General features: G+C 40.7%; 1 protein-coding gene across 1 annotated transcript in view; it reads right to left on the bottom strand.

The window, feature by feature from the left end:
* Positions 1-6863: 6863 nt before the first annotated feature.
* dmrt1 (doublesex and mab-3 related transcription factor 1) overlaps positions 6864-23917 on the bottom strand; it is a 99462-nt gene continuing 82408 nt past the window's right edge. The window contains exon 6 of the mRNA XM_067982326.1: positions 6864-7012. Within this exon, the coding sequence (XP_067838427.1) occupies positions 6864-7012 (149 nt within the window). The remainder of the gene's footprint in view (positions 7013-23917) is intronic.

Below are 23917 nucleotides of genomic sequence, written 5' to 3'. Positions count from 1 at the left end.
GGAGAGAGTTCCACACTTCTACCACCCTTTGCTTGAAGAAATGTTTCCAATACTTACCTTGCTGGCAGCTAGTGTGGCCCAATATTGGTCAGCCTTAATCTGGCGAGCTATATCGAGACACCTGTTTCATGCCCTGCATCTTGCTGGCCCAAAGTAAATGAGACGGGGCCTCAAAATCGCGGCCACCTCTTCGCTGCGGGTACCGGCAACCAGCTGATGTGTCCACCAATAGGTCGCCCAAAAGTCAAAATCGACCTCCCAGTTTGAATTCAGATTTACGGGAATGAAGGTAAACAAAATAGGGGAAAAATCTATTTTTATAAAATTCGCTACTGTATATTAAGATTAAAAATGCTTCAGTATCAACTTCAGTACAACTATGACATTCAAAAACATTGTCTTCAATTTAGGCCATATTTACTGAACAAGATAATAAAAGACCCCTATCCCAAATGGCCTGGCTGATTTTAAGGTTATGTCCCCTTGTCCTAGACTCTATCTCCCCTATCAATTCCTTTCAAATCCTAAAAACCTTACTCAAATCACCCCTTAACCATCTATATTCCAGAGAACACAAGCCTGGTTTATGTAATGTCTCCTCATAATCTAACTCCTGGAGCCCTGGTAACATTCTGGCGCATCTGCGCTGCACTCCTTCCAAGGCCAAAATATCCTTTCTAAAGTGTGGTGCCCAGAACTGCACACAGTACTCCAGATGTGGTCTAACCAGGACTTTGTATAGCTGTACCAAAACAACATCCCCTTTATAGTCTAGCCCTCTAAGTTATAAGGGTTAACATTCCATTAGCCTTTTTGATTATTTTTTGTACCTGACCATTACATTTTAGTGATCTGCGTACATGGACCCCTAAATCTGTTTAGACATCCACTGTTCCTTGCTTTTCACCGTTTAAAAATAACACGGATCTTTCCTTTTTTGATCCAAAATGGATGACCTCACACTTACCTGCATTGAAATCCAACTGCCACAGTTTTGCCCATTCACTTAATCTATCAATGTCTCTTCGTAATTTTATGCTCCTGTCTACACTACTTGCCATGCCCACAATGATCGTGTCTTTGGATATATGGGTCTTTATTGTGTTATCTAAGTCATTAATAAATATAGTGAATAGTTGAGACCCCAGCACAGACAGTTGTGGGTCACCACTAGTCACTTCCTTCCAATTCGAGTACTTACCCTATCCCTACTCTGTCTTCTACAGCCTAACCATTATCCTAACTAGGTCAATAATTTGTCCTCAATTCCGTGAGCTTTAATTTTAGCTAACTGTCCCTAATGTGTCAATCGTTAATCCTTTTCCTGGGAGAATCATCACGCATCAAAGACATGGACCATCCCAACAGTCGGCATCATTACCGGTACAAAACCGATCCAAAGCGAATAAAACTCCACACAAAATTTTAAAAGTATAAATACCAATGTATACAGGAGAGTCATTATAAGGCTATAGTATTACGTTGAAGTTCAGATGTCAGCAATAAACTGCAAAAGCTATAATTTTTGAGTTTATGTTACCCGAGTCCCTTTATCAGGTTACCATTGTGTAATCATTTTGAGGTAATCACTTCACTTGATTATTTTCATTTTATATTCTTTTGGTACTTTTTCGCTTATAAAGGTGACAACTGCAGAAGAATGGAACAATTCTCCACCTTTATGAATGATTACGATACTAGTAGTGGAAATATTGTTCTGTCCCACATTTGTATTTTGAAATTTCCTGAGTACATTTCTCCCAAGTTAAAACCAGATCCCATTCCTGAAAAACTCTTGTTTCTTTGTACATGCATAAAACTCCACTGTTTTTTCCTTTATTCTAACCATTTTCTTTTTGCAGTTGAATATGACACCTCAGTAACAGTGGTGTCTTTGTGCAGTAAGCCATCGTTTTAGTGACAGTATCACATTTCCCAGAAATGACAGTCAGAGATTCATAATGACAATAAATTATGAGCTTGATACCTGCTAAAGGTTTATCCCCATTACATAATAATTCCCAATAATTAACACCGCTTAACTAGGTTTTATGATTTCTTAAACCAGTTACTGGAAATTTAATTTTACCGTGAAGTATTCACTAATGATTAGCACTGTCTTGTTGATTTCTTTTTTGACTCAGGAGGCATTTATTTTTTCTTTACAATATATTTGAAACATAAAATGAAAGCACAACAAAGTACTGGCCACCCGATTGTTCAGAATGTGTTTTATTGATTTTAATAAGATACTTCAACAGAAGGTATGGAACGAACACCCACCGACGGCTCCTACCTTGGCTTCTCTACCATTGAGGCTTGTTACACAGGGCCAGGGCACACTCTTGCTGCAGCCTGACAAGTGTGATGAAATGGTCTTTCTTAACTAAACTCGTAAACCACAGGGTAATAAAACTCAATCTTCTGTGAAATCCAATTAAGTCATTATCTGACTGATTGTATCTTTAATTGAAAACAGAAGTGACAGTAAATTTCTGTGATATATCAGGATCAATCGATACTACCATACAATTTGGTCTCAAGAAGTGATTTATAATGTCAGACCCATATAGGTAACTCAACATTATTCTCCCTAAAACCACTGGTGGATGAAATTAAGAGTAAGTGCATTTAATAAAAAAAGATGGCCAAGTTATTGATTACAATGAATGTGGTGAAATCAAAGAGACATTTTTAATGCACAAAGCAAAGAAAATACAAGTAATTTCTTTTTTTTTCTATTCAGCATCAAATATATATCTGCCAAGAAATTCAATCCAATTCAAAAATTTCATCTGACATTAAGTCAGTGGCTACTGTATATGTCCTCAATGCTTACAATCATGTTATCACAGATATTCTATGAAAGGACAAAAAACTTACAACACAGAACCAAATTGTTCAAAAACACTTGGTAAAATGCATTAATGTAAACAACGTCAGCAAAAATGATTACTGTTTATTAACAGTAAGCAAGGCATGATTTCTTCAAGGTTTTTTTTAATGTGGGGAATTCAGGGAATAATTTTTTGTGAAATCTATATAAAAAGTTAAAATTTGGTGAAAATATTAAGTAATCAAAATGTCTGGTTTGAGATTCTCTGGAGACATTCGCCGGAACTTTCAATGTCAGCGGGGGTGTAAAACCAGCGATTTCGGATTGATCAGCCGCCCGTTATTTCGCCACCCCGACAGATTTTACTTTCTAAGTCAATGAAAAGAATATTAGGCCGGGTTTATAATGGCCGGCCAATCTGATATCACCCATTTTACATCCCCGCCGACGCTGAAAGTTCCACCCATTGTTGCAGAAAGAGTTTGGGTGAAATGACTCCTTTAATTACACTTCTTTAATTAAAGAGCTGTGAAAAGGAAATCGGAATCACAAAGTCCTGCTTTTTTTGTCAGATCATCATCGGAACAAACTTGGGAGTGGGGAAGACCTCCACTGGGTGCTGAGTTAGAGAAATCGTAAACACAAGATTTTGTCTGATCGATCTTTCTAGCAAAATCATAAATATGCTTTTACATGAAATAGTGAATACAGAAAATCTTCCTGCTGTGTTTACAATGTCACTAACACAGTGACCAGAGGAAATTTTTGCCAGATTTCAACAGTTAAAAGTGATTCACCATTTTGAGTGCATGGTTTTAAAACTTGGCAACTATGTGCAATGATTTCAGCCATTTCAAACAGGACTGAAGAAGAATAAGGGCTGGCTTTATCAGGTTTAGCCTTAAAAATTCATGCCTTAACAGTAACACTTTCACAAATAAGCAATTTTTAAAAAGTTTTTTTCTGCTTATAACAAGGTTTTCCACCCCCATATCAAAAATAAACCAGTTCATACCCCATATAGTGAGTTATTTTAATGAGCTAAAAATTAAGAGCCAGAAAAAGGAACACTCTGGGTGCACTCACATTACAAGTTAGATCAGCATTTAATGAATGGTTCCAGCTTTACGTTAGTGCTAAACTTGTATAGTGTTAATCGGGTGTTCAGGCCTGAAGTGACTCTGAAGTCAAGTGGAATGAGATGCCCTCCTCCAGGGAGTCTCACTCTGCTTCAGTGTCGCTGCATGTACACTATAACTGCAGGATGGGTCCAAAGTGAAACCTCTTCACACTGACGCTACAGTGGTAGTGTAAATGTATCCTTTGACAGGTTCAAATAAGTAGTATACTTTAGGAAGAACTTGTTAGTGGTAGAATGGTTCATACTGCGACTCCACAGATAATGATCTGCCACGTCAGCCTGTAACTAAGTGAAAAAAACCAAATCCCCATCAGTACTGCAAACTAAGAATGAAAAACGGAGCAGCAATGATCTTCCACTATGCTAGGGGCTGCCATTTTGTGGGACCTAGGACACCACAGATTGTATTTCTTTCCCCTCCCACATCTCCTTTACAGCTAACCATTTCCATGGAAGTGTGTTGCATGTGCCCAGATACATAAGTGAGGCTACTGTATCTGCCATTAACAATAAATTGGCCCTAAGAGAATGCAAGGGGCTTGTGGGACTGGCCGATATAAAGGTTTTACTATCCTAAAGAAAAATAACTGAAAAAAAAATCCACGGAATGACGAAAGAGAAAAATAAATTAGCACAAAGGGGGAAAAAACATAAAACATTACAGGGGTGAATGTCTGCGGGGGTTCTTCCAATTGTTTGCCGTAATGTCGGCTGGAAGATCCTCAGCCACCCTGGAAAAACGCTGTTAATCTGGGATTCCTCGGCCCTTCCGCTGAAGTTAAGGCAGACAGGTTGGAGAACCCCTGCGGAAAGTCATCCACTGTGTAACTCTTTTAACGGCAATACTAATAACATGTAACACGCAGAGGTTGTGCTCTTCCACTCACTGAGCTGTTTTCATTTAGTATAAGCACCTGTCTTACATTTAAGACACAAAAAGAATGGACTTCCCGTGCCAATTTGTTCTGAATCTGCTGCGGTGTAACCGAATAGTTACATCTTTTCTGCATTCTGATGCAAAAACTTCATACACACACACACACACGTAAATAAATAAAAATAAAATTAATAAGTGTCCATACATCAAACCAAGTGCAGACAACACCCTGCATACATTAAAGTTAGAAGTTACTTACAGACAAAAATCCATTATTAAAATGACCCACTATATGGCAACACTGCAAAATATTTTTAATTTTCACTTGCCACCCTAAACTAATGTGTGACAAAAGCCTGATGAGGACAAAGGATCAATGTCTTCAGCATTTGCTTTTGACTGTGTCACAGTTATTATATGAAATACAATACTATACATTTTCAACTTATTATACAAACATTTTGGGTTGCATACAAAGTTTTTAAGTACTGTTCTGACATTTTGAACTCTGCAGCTCTGTTTAATGATTACTCCGGGTACAGGGGAAAAAAAACCTGTTTTTAAAAAATTCTGGGTCTGATTTTCAGAAAGTACATGATGTAAGAGCAACTATCGCTTGTAATTTTCTCTTCTGTAAAAATTCACATCTGTGTCTTCAGCATTTAATGGATTTACTAAACGTAAATGAATGTTTATTGACAAGAACATTATCCTCTACCACTGGGGGGGGGGGGTGCGGGTTGGTGGTAGCGGAGAGGATTATTCATGGGGCACAAACCCTAAACTTGGTTGGTGTTTGAGTTTTTTAAACATTAAAAATAAATTAAAAATCGGGAGCCAATACATGCAACCTGGGACATGAATCTCGATGTTTGTTATTTGTTATTTTTAGCTGCAGTTTGAGATGCTACTGGATTGTGTTATTAATTATGGCAGAAATACCCATCACCCCCAAGTATCAAGGCTAGGACTGTATATTTTTCACAATTTTTTTGGACCAAATTTTATGTAGGTGGAATTTGTGCTGTTTGATTAGCAGTGAACATGTTCATGTGTTTGTACCAAATCAGTTTGCCTATTTTAACAAAAGTATTCATCTATTTTATTGTAAATGGGTTAATACCTTTACTAAAATAGCAGAAGAGGAATTTCACATGAAAATGCTACTAATACTGCAGTGGATTTTCAACTCCATGGTCTTTCTCGGGCGAAAAATAACAAATTTCATGGGTTATGCATGGACTTAATAAAAATTGTATAAAATCTCAATGTCCAACTTCAATTTTGCCATGAAAAAGACAGGAAGAAAACCTGACTGACATGTAATAAAGATCTATGGATGTGCACACATATCCTTGGGTTTCAGACCGATTCAGTCGTCTCGGTTGTGCACAGATGTGTGTTTACCAAAGTCCCCCGACAAATCCTGATGCGAAGTCAGCGAGTTTAGTGATAAGTTCTTGCTAATTTTACAGTGATTTTTTTTTGACAAGATTAATTTTGCATGACCTTTGATTACAAAAAATCTGTGCAATCTGTGAGGCTGTGAAAAGCTTGCAGTCCTAGATGAGAGAATGTACCTTGCAGTTCAAAAAAGACCACAAAATCTCTGTTAGGATAATAAACAGGGTCAATATGCTAATGGCCCATAGAGTTACGAGACTTTTGAAAATCAGCCCATTGTTAAACAACTAATTAGACTGTCCATGTTTACATATGACGCATAAAAATATGAATCTGATAATTCAGAGAAAAGCATAGTGTATGCAGCCTGGCAAAAAATACACTATAGTACATTTTATTTTATTTTATCAAGTAATGCTTTCAGTCAGGGTGGCAAAGGGTTAGTAATTAATTGCTGTGGCATTATTTATTGAACTGTAGTTTTTGAAACTATCCAACAACAGTGTAAGAAATACAACAAAAACATTTTTATTCCATTTTAGCAGAGGCCTGGTTTCAGATTCATGCCTTGTATGATCCAGCAGTTTAAACATCACTGTCATTACTCACTCTCCACTCTCAATAATGGAATCGACAGAGAAGGTGCCAGACTCGGTGACAGATTCACACTCTTGTTTAATGCTTCCGGTGCTGACAGGGGAACTGCTGGACAGAGAGATCAAACCTGAGTCCTGACTACTGGAAGGTGAAAATACTGCAATGAAACAAATGGTGAAAACCTGGTTTAATATTATTCAAGCCTTTGATACTTTGTGAAAACATAGCTTTAATCCACATATAATTTAGATGCACACATCATCCAACAAGTTACACGTTAAAAAACTGTAAATCAAGGGATTCTTGGTGGAGCAGTGGGTTAGCAAATTCTGTCCTTTTACATCTGGGATCCAGACCCAGACAAACGGGCTGGAAGTCTCCGCTAACTGCTAGCTAAAAGGGTCCTCTGTGAAATGTCTTTGGGCAATCTCAGTCCGATTCATGGACTGGACATGGGCCAGCTGCATAAAAATGTCACTAATTAGCAATCTCACTCAGAGAGACCACGGGATGATTGGCTGTGGGAAACTGACATTTAAGGAACACTCTTCTCCGGTTGGGATGAAGACATTATTATTAGAAAAGAAGCTTTCTCTACAGCTGATTGTACAATACCTGACCTCAGAATGCTTGACGTCAACACTGAATGCCTGAATTGGAAAAATGTTCAATTCCCCAGCACTAGCATCTCTCATCTTTGTGAGAACAAAAATTCACCAAAACAATAGATTTAGGTGAAGATGTGTTGAAGATCTACAGTCAACAGATGGGACTCTAGCAGGTTTATATTGGATACCACCTATTGGTAATATCAAGGTTATTCCTTTTCTGACTGAATCCTGCTTACCACCAGCACACATTCTCCTTTATTCGAAAGGGCAGATAGTATGGGATGGATGCTGAAGAAATTTCTCACCAGCCACGGTCAGCGTACTTGGTCACTAGCCAACATGAAGCTCACCTCACTTACTTTTTTTTTGTAATTGCTAAGTTTCCTGGAGTAGTTACTCTTCCTTTGTTCAAGAAATATGGGGTTTGCAAACTGAGATCACGGCAGAACATCAAAATGATGACTGACACTTTGAAGGCAATAACTGCTTTTTCCATTAAAATGAAAATGACAAAATACTTGGATAATATGGAACCTACTGCAAATGAAAAATGCTCTGTGGGTTTGTGAATTTAGTTCCTTTTGCCCATTAAAGAAATACTTCCTCAGCATATTTTGGTCAACCCTCAATATGTACAATTCCCTAAGCAAGAGGGCAGGGAGACAATTTGCTCCAATGCAACCTGCTGTTTAGTAGGCCTCATTGACGTATCATGCCTCTTGATTTTCTCTCCTTACAGCTTGCAAAGATCCTAGCTGTTATGTGCCTCTCCGTAATACCATGGCAACTGAACAAGTGGCACAGTGATACAATGCCACAGATCATAAGAGAAACATTAATGTCCCCCCTGCCATTATTTTTGCCCATTTCCAACCCTACCCCCCATCCTCTGATCTCATTTTCCAATCTCCACCTGCCCTCTGCCCTCATGTTCTTGCTATCACCATTGTCCTCCTGCCCTGATCCCCAGTCCCAGCTTCTCCCTGCTTGTTGGGTAGTTGGTACCAGTGAGCAGCATGGGGGGGGGGGCAATGGCAGGTGCAGAAGAGGTCAGAGGTGAGCCTGGGGCAAGTGGGGAGGTCAGAATAGGGAGGTGAGGAGGCAGTGACTCTCTTCTGACTCACAGTAAGCAACACTATGGAAGATTCACTCTTTTTTTATAAAAAAATTCCTAACCATTTTCTGTCCACTTCTATTGCCTTTTATTTCTGGACCTTTTTCTAATAAGTTAGGGCAGTGGTAATGACACTTTTCTAATGTTAGCAAACTGACAAATTGAGAAAAATATAGAAATCTAATAGCAGACAAATCTGATGACCTTGTGGACACAATGGTATCCCTTCACAGACTCCATAGGATCCAGGGACACTGGATTGAAATTATGAGTTATAAGATACAGCAACCTCCACTGATAACGACCAGCACTCGGGCATCTCTCTTAACTCTATCATGTGACCTTTCCAAAGTCAAGATGCACAATAGAGAGCATCATGAGCAGTACTGCTGATCATACAAAGCTTTCACATACTCATTTTCATTACATATCATTGCTTTAAAACACTGGGTTTGGATCAACATATGGAAAAATATAACATGATCAGCATAAATCATCTGATGAATGGGAACTATAGCCCTCTCATGTTTGGGTACTCATGTGCAATGTGTTAGATACTGGTCCTTTCGCTTCTAGATGCTGGTTGAAATCCATCACTGACTTATGGGACAAAAATCTTGTCAGCCTATTGGTGGTAATGGTCCTTCGTGAAATAAGTTTGGCTAGTTTCAATCCGCTTTATAGATGGCTCACAGCAGAAAACCGCCACTAATTACACACTAAATCAGCAATCTCACTCAGAGATCATGAAGAAGGCTGCGAGTGAGAAATGAGAATGGCATACTGCTTGCGAGGTGTTCTTCTGAGGTTGGGGTGATGTTTTGTTGGGCAGAGTAGGAACTGTACTCCACGTCTAACAGTGCAATACATGACCTGGGTGTCTGAAACTAGAAAGCATTCCACTCCGAAGCACTAATGTCCCTCACACTAATGAGTAGCAAAACTCACCTGAATAAAAAGTTCACCCACATTTGTGCCACTCATCAGTTCTTGGGCCTCAATGCTATTATCCAAACCACCATGATCTGTTCTGTGTCCGATGTATAACCAGGAAGCTTCCTCAGCACTTTTTTTGGTGAAAGCAATGGTAAAGGCATGACAATTTAGAATAATCAAAATGAGGGGAGTGAGCCCTGCATCACAGTAGCTGATCCAGGTGAAAATGTGTGACATGCACATTTGCTTGTTTTTGTGGTTAGGAATCTTCCTATTTTCTCCCCAGATCACAAAACAACTGTTGCAACAGCTTGGGCTGGTGACCTGCTGCAAGGAGTGTGCTACGGCAACTCTTCGCCTATTGCTACGTGTAAGGAATCTTACAACACCAGGTTATAGTCCAACAGTTTTATTTGAAAATCACAAGCTTTTGGAGGCTTTCTCCTTCGTCGGATTCCTTGAAAATTACCACATATATAGTCAGATATATATGCGGTAATTTTCAAGGAATATATTCTCTGACTATATATGCGGTAATTTTCAAGGAATCCGACACTCACCTGACGAAGGAGAAAGCCTCCGAAAGCTTGTGATTTTCAAATAAAACTGTTGGACTATAACCTGGTGTTGTAAGATTCCTTACATTTGTCCACCCCAGTCCATCACCGACATCTCCACATTATTGCTATGTGTGCATGCATGCTCCCAGGATAGCCCCTTCCTGGTGGACACTGGGTGTCTCCACTCAACACCTCCCTAATGCAGTATGTCTCAAATCAGAATCTATCTTCTATCACTCAGAGACACAGCAAATCCCACTGCTTAGTAACTTGTAATTTTCATATTTTAAAGATATAGAAGATCAGAAAATTATGGATCTGAACAATTTTCATTTTAATTGATTCTTATCAGCAGTATATATAAAAATTATATCTGCAGTATTCTCAAGAATTGAACCTTAATCCCTAGAGGTTTTAATTAAGTGAGTCATCAATAGGATTCCCCTGATAGTTCAGTAGGGTAAGCCGTGTAGCTGCGCCTTACGGAGTAAGAAGGTCCCGGATTTAACTCCTGGTCTATGCTGAGTTAATTGATCCCAGCTGGGACGGCAATAGGTGTCTTACAATTAGGCTCAGTGTCTCTGGTTTAGGAAGGAGAAAATTGGAAGCTGGCAACTTTTATTTGTGTCAGGCGCCCTGCACATGCAAATCGGGATCCTAATGCTGGTTGTAGGACCCCGATTGAAATTGGTGTACAAGTGGGTGGAGTTTGCGCCGGGCATGCTCTGCCCAGTTGTTCAGGGTCTTGAGCGTCCTAACTAGTAGTTCTTAAAGGACTGTTGGAGGCCGTTAAAAAAGTCAGAAAACTTTTTACAAGTGACATTTCTGTGGAGCCTGGAGAAGCAGGAGCACTCCTCTTGGCTATACAAAAATACTGCAGACTGCTGCCAACCTGTTCCTGGTCCCCTCCACTTTGACCCCCCCCCCCCCAACCCAGCCCTACCTGTGAGCCGGCTCGGCATTGGTGCCGGTCATAATTCCTAAGGCGCCAACCAGCAAGCTGTTTCAGGACTCCTGACTGGCGTCCGCAGCTCGCCTGCTTCATTCAATTGGTGTCCGATGCCAAATTTGGCTCGGGCGTCTGGCCGATGTCTTCAATGCGCTACCCATTTCATACCGCAAACAGGCGCTAGTAAAATTCTTCCCTCAATGTGTTCAAAAGTGGGGGTTGGGGGAAAAACTGACAGAAAGAAGGGTTGCAGAAAGTGTGTGTTACTAATGCATCACTTACCAACCACTATCTCTGGTAGTACATTAAAGTAGTAAATCCCAAACTTACTTAAAGGAAGGGAATAGTCCTAAAATTTCTATCACAGCAGGTAAATCAGAATATTCAATTATCCCAATGAAAGATAACTAGATTCTAATGTTAACTTTTATAATTTGATTTCATTAAACACAGAGAATTTTTATCGGAGCCATCAAATAAATCAAACCACAACAACATGACCCAGTAACTTGAAATTTTGTCACAACAAAGAGATACTTGTGTGTGACTTATAACTGGAAAAATACCACAATAAAAAGAAGAAAAATGGAAAGTAGCCAAGCCACAATATTCCTGCGTCGTAATAACCTATCAGATTACCAGCCACGGAAGATACATGAACCAATTGAAGGGTTCTTGACCCACCTGACCTTTACAAATAACAGCTGAGTTCGAATCCACCCACATCTCTTTTTCCTGCCTGGCGTGAATGTAATTATGGAGCAGCCACGGTGGTAATTTTTCTCCTCATTAACTTCCTGATTGGTTTCATCCTCGGGTTTCCATAAGGCTGCAGTCTGTCAACAATTGCAAGCGGCCAATCATTTAACACTAATGTTTGTGTAACTAAACACAAGAGGTTCTGACTGCGTTCCCTGTACAAACGATAATAGCGCACAGGTACATTAATGCCCTGGTGTTAATTTGGCTTGCGTTAATCAAGAGGAAATCTATGATGCAATTAGCAAAGTGCACTGGTAGTAAGGTGGTTTGTACTGAGCTAAATCACTACAGGCAATACAGCACATTGGTGTAAGTGTCAGCTTATTATGTTTGATTATCTGCATTCTACCATGCAATGTAAATTAGTGTCAAGGGATTCTCTAACAGAAGTGAACAGTTTACAGGACTGCTCCACTATGTAAAAGATAAAAGAGGCATCGGGACAATGCTCATTTTTTTGTGCTTGTAAAGTCAAAAGTATCTTTGTTGCTCAGTTTCAGCAGCAATGTGCTCAAAGATAGAAAGACAGAGAAATAGAATTGTACCAAGAAATTGTAGCCTGCTCATTCAGTAAAAGATGATTATGTATCATTTTGGAAAGATAAGGTGGCTCAGTGTTAGTGCTCTCGCCTCTGAGTCAGAAAGTTGTGAGTTTGTCCCACTCCTGAGACTTGAGCAAATAATCTAGGCGGACACTCCAGCACTGAGGAAGTGCTACACTGTCTGAGGTGCCGCTTTTCAGATGAGATGTTAAACCGAGGCACTATCTGCCCTCTTGAGTGGGTGTAACAGATCCAATAGCACTATTCGACGAAGAGTAGGAGAATTTGCCCCGGTCCAGGCAAATATTTATCCCTCAACCAACATCATTAAAACAGATTATCTGGTCATTATCTCACTGCGGTTTGTGGGATCTTGCTGTGTACAAATTGGCTGCTGCGTTTCCTACATTACAACAGTGACTACACTTCAAAAGTACTTAATTGGTTGTAAATCATTTTGGGATGTCCTGAGGTCGTGAAAGATGTTATATAAATGCAAGTTCTTCCTCTTCTGCCACACTGAGTTCCTGATCTCGGTCGTACCACTTTGGAGAGGTTTTCCATATGATTCCCGGCAGTTACTCAGCAGCAACATTGGCAGTGGCCTGGAAATAGATCGTCAACCTACCTCCTTGGGCCGCAGAAAGCGCATGGGTCGGACGAGACTAGTGAGAGGAGAAAAAGGGGGTAATGCTTGCCCTCCAAATTAAATAAATAAAAAATCAAAAACAGAATTGGCATGCTATTAGATAAAATTCATTTTGTGGTTTGTTAAAAACCTTAAGAGGCCATGATTTTTTAAAGAACACAGTAGAAGACATAATCATCCTCTAAACCAAAGCTCTACTATCTCCGCTTAGAGTAATTACACCTCCAGGTTTTTATACCGGGTGAAAGGCTTAGAAATTAATTGAATAAAGCTTGGCACCAAGGACAAAAGACAATGTTATGTCAGTTTGATTAACCATGGATTAATCCACTGGGTCCCAGAGCTGAACGTCATTTAATAATTGAAGCAAGTTTACAGTTATGTACACTTTTCTCCCCTTCTGAACTGCAAGCATCGTATAAAACTCAAAACCATGTTCTCTCTACCTGTGTTTGAGAAAATAAAATATTCCAACATTAAATATAGAGTAACTCTGCACAGCATAGGTTCTGAGTTGTTATTGCAACACTTCTTAACTGAGGGAAGAGCAAGGCCCATTATGCAGTACATCATCAAGATTCAAAAGCAGAGACAAGATAAAGATATCAAGAAATAGCGATTAGGTGATAGCAAGCTTAGGTTTTAAAATCCTACAGACTGTAAAAGGAAGGGTTAAGACTTCGTAACATCCAGGAAAGAATGAGTTAGATGGTGTAATGAGTCTTCTGAGTACGTGCTGGGGGGGTTGGGGGGGGCTCCATTGTAGCAGTGATGTCACGAAGCACTGGATGTCTGCACTGCAGTCTGGCACTGAGGATGTGGCAATACCCGTAGCATCGTCAGTGGAAACCTCAGTTAGGCAGCCCCAAGACACAGTAGGCGCACTTCTTATGAATGCTCCCACTGCTGTTATGGAGCTTTCAGAGTCCAAACGACACAATGAAATCGTGGGCAGCTTCAACTTGCTTAGAGAACAGTTATGGACAACCATGAGGGATGGATTCTAAGGCTTCATAGATGTCTACTGTGTGACCTGAGTGAAATACTCACTTTTTGATGTGGCTCTGCAGTTCCAGAATGCTGCAATTTTTCACCGTTAATAACCTTTAACAAGACTTTAACAAGGTTAATTGGATTTTTCTCACTTTTCATAAGGCCTTTTTACTTCTTTTTTGCAGAGGTAGGAATGCTCAGCGCAACGCTAAGCATGGATAAATTGTCCATTCCACTGCAACTTTCTCCTGACATTCCACCATTCTTGTCTACTTTTCATTAAGATTAGAAAACACAGGAACTGTAACAAATTAGAGTGACATAATTCTCTGTAGCCATAAATAATGTATTCTACGTCAGATCACGTGGTATAGTTATGTTAAGGAATACTATGGGCACTAAATTGGGCCGCGTAGCGCCCGTATTTTCGGCGCTACACGGCCTCTCCAACATCCAAGATGGCATCTTGGCTGCGCATGCACGTTTCCAGCATGACATGCGCCGGAAGCCATCTTGGTATAGGAGTTAGCGCATGCGTAAATACTGAACACCGGAAGCATGTAAAGTAAGGAGAAAATGCGTGCAATCAGTGTGCAACACTGATATAAAGTGATAGACACCATTTTGGATCTTAACGCTGAACTCAGCACACAGTCTTAACCCCGACCATCTGAACGTGTCTTAAGAGTGCATGGAGAACCCCCCCCCCCCCCCCACACCAGCGCTATTTAAAAGGACCATGCAGGATTTACAGGTTAGTGGCTGTCTTATTGCTTCTGGCTGCTGAAACATTTGTAACTGTTTTTGGAGGTCTCTTATACTTCAATACTAGGACTACGGGACATAGCCTAACATTTAGAGCCAGGACGTGCAGGAGTGAAGTTAAGAAATGCTTCTACATGCAAATGATGGGAGAAGTTTGGAACACTCTTCTGGAAACGACAGCTGATGCTAGCTCAATTGTGAATTCTAAATCTGATATTGATAGATTTCTGTGAACCAAGGCTATTAAGGGATATGGGGCTAAGGCAGGTATATGGAGTTAGGTCACAGATCCACCATGATCTCATTGAATGGTGGAACAGGCTTGAGGGGCTAAATGCCATGCCACTTGCTGGCTCCTGATATGCGCCACCTTCTCCTGCAAGAAAGCGGGACATGTGTCTGGGTTGCCATGGTTGAATAGCTGCCAGTGTGTGGCATGTGAGTTGTGGGTGGGAGGCTTGCAACAGTGGTAATGTGTAAGGGTGAGAGGAAGCATCTGATTGGAAGGGTTGAGTATTGATGGAGTTTGTTGGCATGTGAGTGATGGGGGTGTAGTGCGTGGAGCAATGGATGCGGCTAGTGGTAGGAGGCACCACTTGACAGTTGACCTCACTCACCTTGATCACTCGTGTCAAAGCACTGAACTTCTTCCTGCACTGCATCCATGTTCATGGTGCTATGCGCCTGACATTGAATTCGTCCCCTGCTGCCTCCCACTGCCTTTTGGATATATGTCTGGAAGGCCTCTTGCACCCCCCACCCCCGATATAGGATGTCCCTCCTTCAGTCCACCTCTTGCACCAAGGCCTCTAGTGCATCAGCAGAGAACCTTGGTGCACGCACTCTCGCAGGCATGGTACAAACTCAGGTCGGTAGATTAGTGAGGTCTGGCATGCAGATTGGAGGATGTGGGATTTAGTAGTGCGCAACCTTTATTCAATGTTTTAACATAACTCCTCAGTTTGTAACAATAGGGACGGGAGCTGCATCTGTGTTTTGCATGTGCGATGTCTGATCTCCTTTCAGACAGCAGACTGTTATTTTCAGCAAATAACAGGTACCAGCTACCTTTAAGAGATTTTTAAGAGACAGCCTGCCTTTAAGAGATTGGGGCTCAGCCTGCTGGTGGAAATTGTGAATTGCATTGAACCCTCGCGTCAACACTGATTCGGAACGCTGCTTGAAGGTAAGCCCTCAGGCCTCACCAAAGTCTCATCATGCCTGCGCAGGGGCCATTGGGCGCGGGGTAATTGCAGATCACGCTACCCGCGCCCAATAATAGGCCCTATCCAATTCCACCCCCCCCACCCCACCCACCTCTGTGTGTCTGGTATATGGCTCTGCAATTTGTGCTGCAGTTTTTTTGGCTAATAATAGCCATTTCTTGTGATACATTACTTTGATACTCAGTTAAACAGCAGCAGGAAAACAGATTAATCCAATAATGGTGAGGTGTCATCCCACACTGGTGGGTAATACAAACATTCATCTGAAAAGCCCCAGTAACTCTTATGATTGTTGCCATAAAACTGTTTTGCATCAGTCAAAGTGAAAGAAAAATCTAATTCCTAGCCCTTTGACGCCCACTAAGAGTAACTGGGAGGCCAGAATTCTAAATTATAATGAAATGTTACTGCAGGAATGAATCAGAGGGATATGACAGCATAAAGTAAAAAAAGAGATTACGATAAAAATTAAAACAAGGGAACAGTCAGCACAAACAGGCCAATGTTAGTATATCTAGTCCACTTCAGGCAGTTCAGGAGTCATTTTATTTTAAACCCCTCCCCCCCCCCCAGCCACACGTGCACACACACACACACTTTGCTAAATAAAGCAAAACACTCAGGTCATTCCACATACTGCTTGTACAGCCACTTGCCTGGTAGGCCAACACAGCCCCTTAAATACAATTTTTTAATACATTTATTTTTTTATTTTTGGTGTGGTATACAATACGTGTTTGAGCTGACTTTGGTTAATCTCTAATAGCTGTATCCCTGTGATTTTATCTAAAACAATTACATTGATCCAAATACATATAAAAGCTAGCAATTCAGATTCATTTAATGGGGACTGGATGCTAAAGGGAATAATAATGTAGAGGGCAAAGGGTAATTAATGGTTGGTGACCTCCATCCTTCTCCATTTTCTCTACAAGAGTCCTGCTTACATCTAGAAATACAGACTTTAAAAAATATTGACCGAACAGTGCACTACAAATAAAGATTAAAACCTGCCATTTCTCAAAATTGCCTCAGGCTATACAGCTAATAGAGATCCTGTATATGGTGTTACAAGATCACATACTGTTGTCGCTGACAATTACTCCAGTATTTAGCACATCTATTGCTCATCAGTACAGCAGTCAAAGTGGCAAGGTGACACGGAAACAAGCCGCACAACACTTGCCTCTAGCTATTTCACGTGTGGGAATTGTGGCATAAATTTAACAGAATGCAGAGATTTAATTTACTCAGATAAACTCACCCAACTTTTAGAAAACCACCTTGCGCCAAACACACAGTTGCTTTAATCTTTATTTTTCCACTGTCACTCAACCTTGCCAATTTTTAAAACAAAATAATTACAAGTAAAATTAATCTTCTGCTCTCAGTGGAAGGCTTTTCTCCCCCCAAAAAACTAATTAATTTTGACTCAAGGGGGGTAATTTTGACTTTGGGTGATAGTGTAAAATGGGCCATATCGGATCAGCCGCCCGTTCTATATCTCTCCCAATTGGGAAAAATGTGTAACAGGTGCCTGAGTCAATATCGTCTGTTTTACACTATCACCCAAAGTCAAAATTACCCCCAAGGTTTTTTTTAACCCTAACAAGGTGAAAAGGTTTTCTTCAGAAGTCTGAATTTGCTGCTAGTTAATCAAAGTTTTAATTGACAATTACACTCGTTCAGGTTTGATGCTAATATATCACTTATATTTATATAGCATTTTTCATATCACAAAGGTCCCAAGGTGCTTTACAGGAGGAGCACTGGATATTGAGCAGGAAATAGGGGAAAAGTTAGGGCAGACAACCAAATTGCATCGTCAAAAAGGTGAGTATTGAGGAGGACTTCAAAGGAGAGTGATAGCAAGGTAAAGTGGTTTAGGGAAAGAGTTTCAGAGTGCAGGGACATGCTAACTCTACCACCGATGGTGGAGCAGAGGCAGGGATGCACAGTCGACTAGAATAGGAAGAGTAGAGATGCACGCTGGAACATATGGTTAGAGAAGGTTACAGGGGTAGAATGGTTGTTAGTGTTAGTGGCAGTATCAAGCAGCCCCCAAGAATAACATAGCCAGATGCAGAGAAAAGCTCCATCTACTTAGGGAGGGTGCAGAAGAGAATTACTAGCATGGTACCAGGGAGGAGGTTCTTCAGTTATGTGGAGAGACTGGAGAAGTTGGGGCTGTTCTCCTTAGAGCAGAGAAGGTTAAGAGAAGGTTTGATAGAGGTGTTCAAAATCATGAATGGTTCTGATAGAGTAAATAAGGAGAAATTGTTTCCAGTGGCAGTAGGGTCGGTAACCAGATGACACAGATTTACAGTGATTGGCAAAAGAACCAGAGACAACATGAGGAAACATTTTATTTACAGAGAGTTGTTATGATCTGGAATGGACTGCCTGAAGGAGTGGTAAAAGCAGATTCAATAGTAACTTTCAAATAGGAATTGGATAAATACTTGAAGGGGAAAAAATTACAGGGGCTATGGGGAAAAAGCAAGGGTGTGGGACTAATTGGATAGCTCTTTCAAAGAGCCAGCACAGACACAATGGGCTGAATGGCCTCCTTCTGTGCTCTAACATACTATGATAATGGTGAGTGGCCATGGAAAAATGTGAAGATGAGGATGAGAGTTTTGTCATCCTCTGATCAGTCTTGCACATCTGCTAGAGGCTAATTCGGCATGGTATTAGAAGGTGCCTGGACCAGGGTTACAACCTGTAAAGTTTTGGATCAGATAGTTTAGTTTTTGTAGGTTTGATTTTAAGAAGTCAATTTTTTCTACTTAATTTTATATCTTATTATTAGAGGCAATAACATTCAATGAATTTTGAACAACAACAAAGCAAGCATCAACACTCACAATGAGTTACAATTAAGTCTGACAAGTTATTAGGTGATCCAGCTGCCCCAAACAGAATTTTTTTAAGTCTCTTTTGCCCAAGTTGCATTTATACCAAAACTGATGTGAAGCTGAAGTGGTGTGAGACTATTTGCCAGGATTCAATATAGTCAATTTCACACTGTGCATGAATACAAACCTTGAGAATAACAGATCTGTTACATAGAGATTACAGCACAGAAATGGACCAAAGGGCCCAACTGGTCTATGCCAGCGTTTATAGAATCATAGAAAGGTTACAACATGGAAGGAGACCATTCGGCCCATTGAGTCCGCGCTGGCTCTATGCAAGAGCAATCTAGCTAGTCCCACTCCCCTGCCCTATCCCCGTAGGTCTGCAATTTTTTTTCCCTTCAAGTACTTATCCAGTTCCCTTTTGAAGGCCATGATTGAATCTGACTCTACAACCCCCTCGGGCAATGCATTCCAGATCCTAACCACTCGCTGTGTAAAAAAGTTTTTCCTCACGTCACCTTTGGTTCTTTTGCCAATCACCTTAAATCTATGTCCTCTGGTCCTTGGCCCTTCCGCCAATGGGAACAGTTTCTCTCTATCTACTCTGTCTAGACCCTCCATGATTTTGAATACCTCTATCAAATCTCCTCGCAACCATCTCTGTTCCAAGGAGAACAACACCAGCTTCTCCAGTCTATCCACGTAACTAAAGTCCCTCACCCCTGGAATCATTCTAGTAAATCTCTTCTGCACCCTCTCTAAGGCCTTAACATCTTACCTAAAGTGCGGTGCCCAGAACTGGACACAATATTTCAGTTGTGGCCGAACCAGTGTTTTATAAAGGTTCATCGTGACTTCCATACTTTTGCACTCTATGCCTCTATTTATAAAGCCCAGGATCCCGTCTGCTTTTTAACTGCTTTCTCAACCTACCCTTCCACCTTCAATGATTTGTGTACATATACCCCCAGATCTCTCTGTTCCTGTACCCCTTTTAGAGTTGTGCCCTCTAGTTTATATCGCCTCTCCTTGTTCTTCCTACCGAAATATATCACTGCATTTTTCTGCATTAAATTTAATCTGCCACATGTCTGCCTATGCCACCAGCCTGTCTATATCCTCTTGAAGTCTATCACTATCCTCCTCACTGTTTACTACCCTTCCAAGTTTTGTGTCATCTGCAAATTTGGAAACTGTGCCCTGTACACCCAAGTCCAAGTCATTAATATATATCAAGAAAAGCAGTAGTCCCAGCACTGACCCCTGGGGAACACCACTGTACACCTCCCTCCAGTCCGAAAAACAACCGTTCACCACAACTCTCTGTTTCCTGTCACTTAACCAATTCTGTATCCACATTGCTAATGCCCCCTTTATTCCATGGGCCGCAATCTTGATGATAAGCCTACCAGGCGGCACTTTATCAAACGCCTTTTGAAAGTCCATATATACTACATCAACTGCATTGTCCTCATCCACCCTCTCTGTTACCCCGTCAAAAAACTCTATCAGGTTAGTTAAACATGATTTGCCTTTAACAAATCCACGCTGGCCTTCCCTAATCAATCCACACTTGTCCAAGTGACTGTTAATTCTGTCCCGGATTATCATTTCTAAAAGTTTTCCCACCACTGAGGTTAAACTGACTGGCCTATTGTTGCTGGGTTTATCCTTACACCCATTTTTAACAAGGGTGTAACATTTGCAATTCTCCAATCCTCTGGCACCACCCCGTATTTACGGATGTTTGGAAGATTATGTCCAGTACCTCCGCAATTTCCAACCTTGCTTCCCTCAGCAAAATAGGATGCATCCCATCCAGACCGGGTGAATTATCTATTTTAAATACAGCTAGCCTTTCTATTACCTCTCCTTTATCAATTTTTAGCCCATCCAGTATCTCAACTACATCTTCCTTTACTGAGACTCTGGCAGCATCTTCTTCCTTGGTAAAGACAGATGCAAAGTACTTAATTAGTACCTCGGCCAACCCCTCTGCCTCCATGAGTAGATCTCCTTTATGGTCCCTAATCAGTCCCACCCGTCCTTTTACTACCCATTTACTGTTTACAAGCCTGTAGAAAACTTTTGGATTCCCTTTTATGTTGGCCGCAGTCTATTCTCATACTCTCTCTTTGCCCCTCTTATTTCTTTTTTCACTTCCCCGCTGAACTTTCTACATTTGCCTGGTTCTCATTTGTATTATCAACCTGACATCTGTCATAAGCCCCTTTTTTCTGTTTCACCTTACTCACTATCTCGTTATACTCCACATGAGTGTCCTCCCACCGCTCTTCATCTAACAATCATAATTTCCGTCTATTCCTTTCACCCTCATGTGCTTATCCAGCTTCCCCTTAAATGCAGCATGCATGAATAACAGATCTGTTACTCTTAAGAAAAACTTCAGTAACGTGGCACATACAAGAGCATCTGTTTCTTCCCTCATCAACTCCATTTTCAGAACAATTATTTACAGCATGGAATTCATATCATCTGTGAATAAGAGGAAACATAAATATGGAAAAAGATCTTAATGTGAGGGTGGCACTGGAGCAGCAGAGTGATGGAGCAGAGATATCCATGGAATGGTAGAGTGGAGGTTAAGGTCCATGGAGTGGAGGTCAAAGTCTATAGAATGGAGGTTAAAGTCATGGAGTGATGGGATAGAGGTTAATGTCCATGGTGGAGGTTTAAGTCCGTGAAGTCTAGATTAAAATCCATGGAGTGTAGGTTAAAGTCTATGGAGCGGAGGTTAAAGTTCATGGAATGGTGGAGTGGAGGTTAAAGTCCATGGAATGGTGGAGCGGAGGTTAAAGTTCATGGAATGGTGGAGCGGAGGTTAAAGTCCATGGAATGGTGGAGCAGAGGTTAAAGTTCATGGAGTGGGGGAGCGGAGGTTAAAGTTCATGGAATGGTGGAGTGGAGGTTAACGTCCATGGAATGGTGGAGCAGAGGTTAAAGTTCATGGAGTTGTGGAATGGAGGTTAAAGTTCATGGAATGGTGGAGCAGAGGTTAATGTCCACAGATCTCTATACAATGAGTTTCTGATTTCAGCTGTGATGTTCTAAGAGTTGCAAAGCACAGAACAGGCACCTCCTACACGGACGAATTAAGGAAAAAAATAGAGGGTGCATTATTCTGAGATTTCAGAAACATATCACTGCAGCCAACTAGATAGTGTGAAATTTCAAACTGAATTCTGGCAAGTAGTGTGAGACCAACGCATGAGATAGTTTCACATCATTTTGGTTTCACACTGACTGCTGTATAAATGCAACTGGTACAAACCAAGCTTTAAAAAGTCGTTAGGCAAAGGGCTAAACTACCCAATAGCCTTTTAGTCTTCATTTTAACCTTTTTTTAAAACCAGAGATACAGGTGCAGCTCTGCAGCTTTTTCTCTTGGCTGGAGAGGGTGTGTGACCCTAGGCAGATTCTGCAAAGGGGAAAAAAATACATTTTAAAAACTCACTACATAGTATGTCATGAGGGAGGCAGTGGACAGTGGATATACACTTAACTACCTCTCACTGGGAGAATATTAAACAAGTATCACACTCTTACCTAAAGAGATACTGGGTGACTTCTAATGACTGCATACATTGTTCAGAAGAATTTTTAATATGACCAATTATACAGCAGCTCAAACTCAGTAAGGTAAACTTTTGCGAGGATTTGATTCTGGTGTGGAGCCTTGCTGAATAAGAGCGCAGATCATTGAATCAGGAGCGGAGATCAAAGCTCCTCATCTGGAGTGCTCCCAATGATTTACCCTAATTTTCTGAAAGTGTAGCTCTTTATTAAAATAAAATATTTGAGGAGTTCTACTTACTTGATGTTGTCAAATGATGTGGGGCTGCTCTAAGCCCACTGTGTATTCTGGGAACAAAGGAGAGCCATATTTGAAGGTTACAGTGGGGGAGGATTAACAAGAAAATAAATAATGTTCCTGTACGACATTATCTTTGATCCCTTGTACAAACTATAGTAGATCCACTGCTTAAAAATATAATTTGCTAATGGATTTTCTAATTATTAGCTACTTCTAATACTGAGCCACAATGCTAATTCCGAATCCTAAAAGACTTGTTTATAACTTTAGAGACACATTTGAGTAAAATGGAGTGGCCGTGGATTATGCTGTTCCTTGCTCAGATCTGTGCTATTCAAAGGGGTAACCGAATTGAATTCGACTATTCGATCACTAGAGCAAATAAAACTGTAAATTATTCTGTTAAAGATGTGTGATTCATGCAATAATGTCCTCTGCGTTCTAGCAGGCTTAGCATGCTAAAGTGCTATTGCAAGTACCATTTATTCTGTGGCAACTTTTAGAATGCTATCACATGTGCCGTCTCCCCAAATTCTCCAGTCTCCATGTGCATGCATGATCTGAAGCCCAGAACAGCCAGGCCACTGTTGTCAGGCCTCTTTGCCAATGCTGCTTTGAGCTAACTAACTGGAGGTACGTGACAGTGATCTACGAGCCAACTCTCCCTTTCACTGTACAGAGAGGTAACTGCTATCTACTTGGTGGTGCTCCATGACAGTGTAACTGAGACCAGGACCTCACCAGCAGTGGGAACTGAAGCTGTACTTAAATGCACTGCTCAACCACAATGTCGAACCAAGGGGGGATGGGAGAGAAGGAGTAGTTTGGTCAAATTTCTAGAATTGTTTGTTGTTGATATTCACTTTAGATCTGGCTAAGGTCCCACATTCAAATAGGCTAACACATTATTAAAAGTAAACAACATACGCTGCTTAACAAATACTTTTGTTTATAGTTGTAATGGAATAAAATTAACTTGATATTGTAGGGCACAATATTTATGGAAAACTGAGAGCAATTTACCTAAAAATATATGGAATTTAATATCTAACATGAAAAATGTTTACAAAAAATGGACAAGGCACTAAGATTTAGTTTCGAAGCCTGGATAACATGAGCAATGTAAATAGTTATTTGAACTCTTAAGCAGGCAGGTGTTCAGAATGCTCTAAACAGCTTTTCTTTGCTTTTGCCATACAAAATGGTAGCACATGGGTTCATGCCCAATTCCCAGAGATCAGGGGTAGATTTTAATTTTC

The sequence above is a fragment of the Heptranchias perlo genome, chromosome 4 (assembly GCF_035084215.1).
Source record: "Heptranchias perlo isolate sHepPer1 chromosome 4, sHepPer1.hap1, whole genome shotgun sequence".
NCBI classification, from domain to species: domain Eukaryota; kingdom Metazoa; phylum Chordata; class Chondrichthyes; order Hexanchiformes; family Hexanchidae; genus Heptranchias; species Heptranchias perlo.
This window is presented reverse-complemented; position numbering and strand designations above follow the sequence as displayed.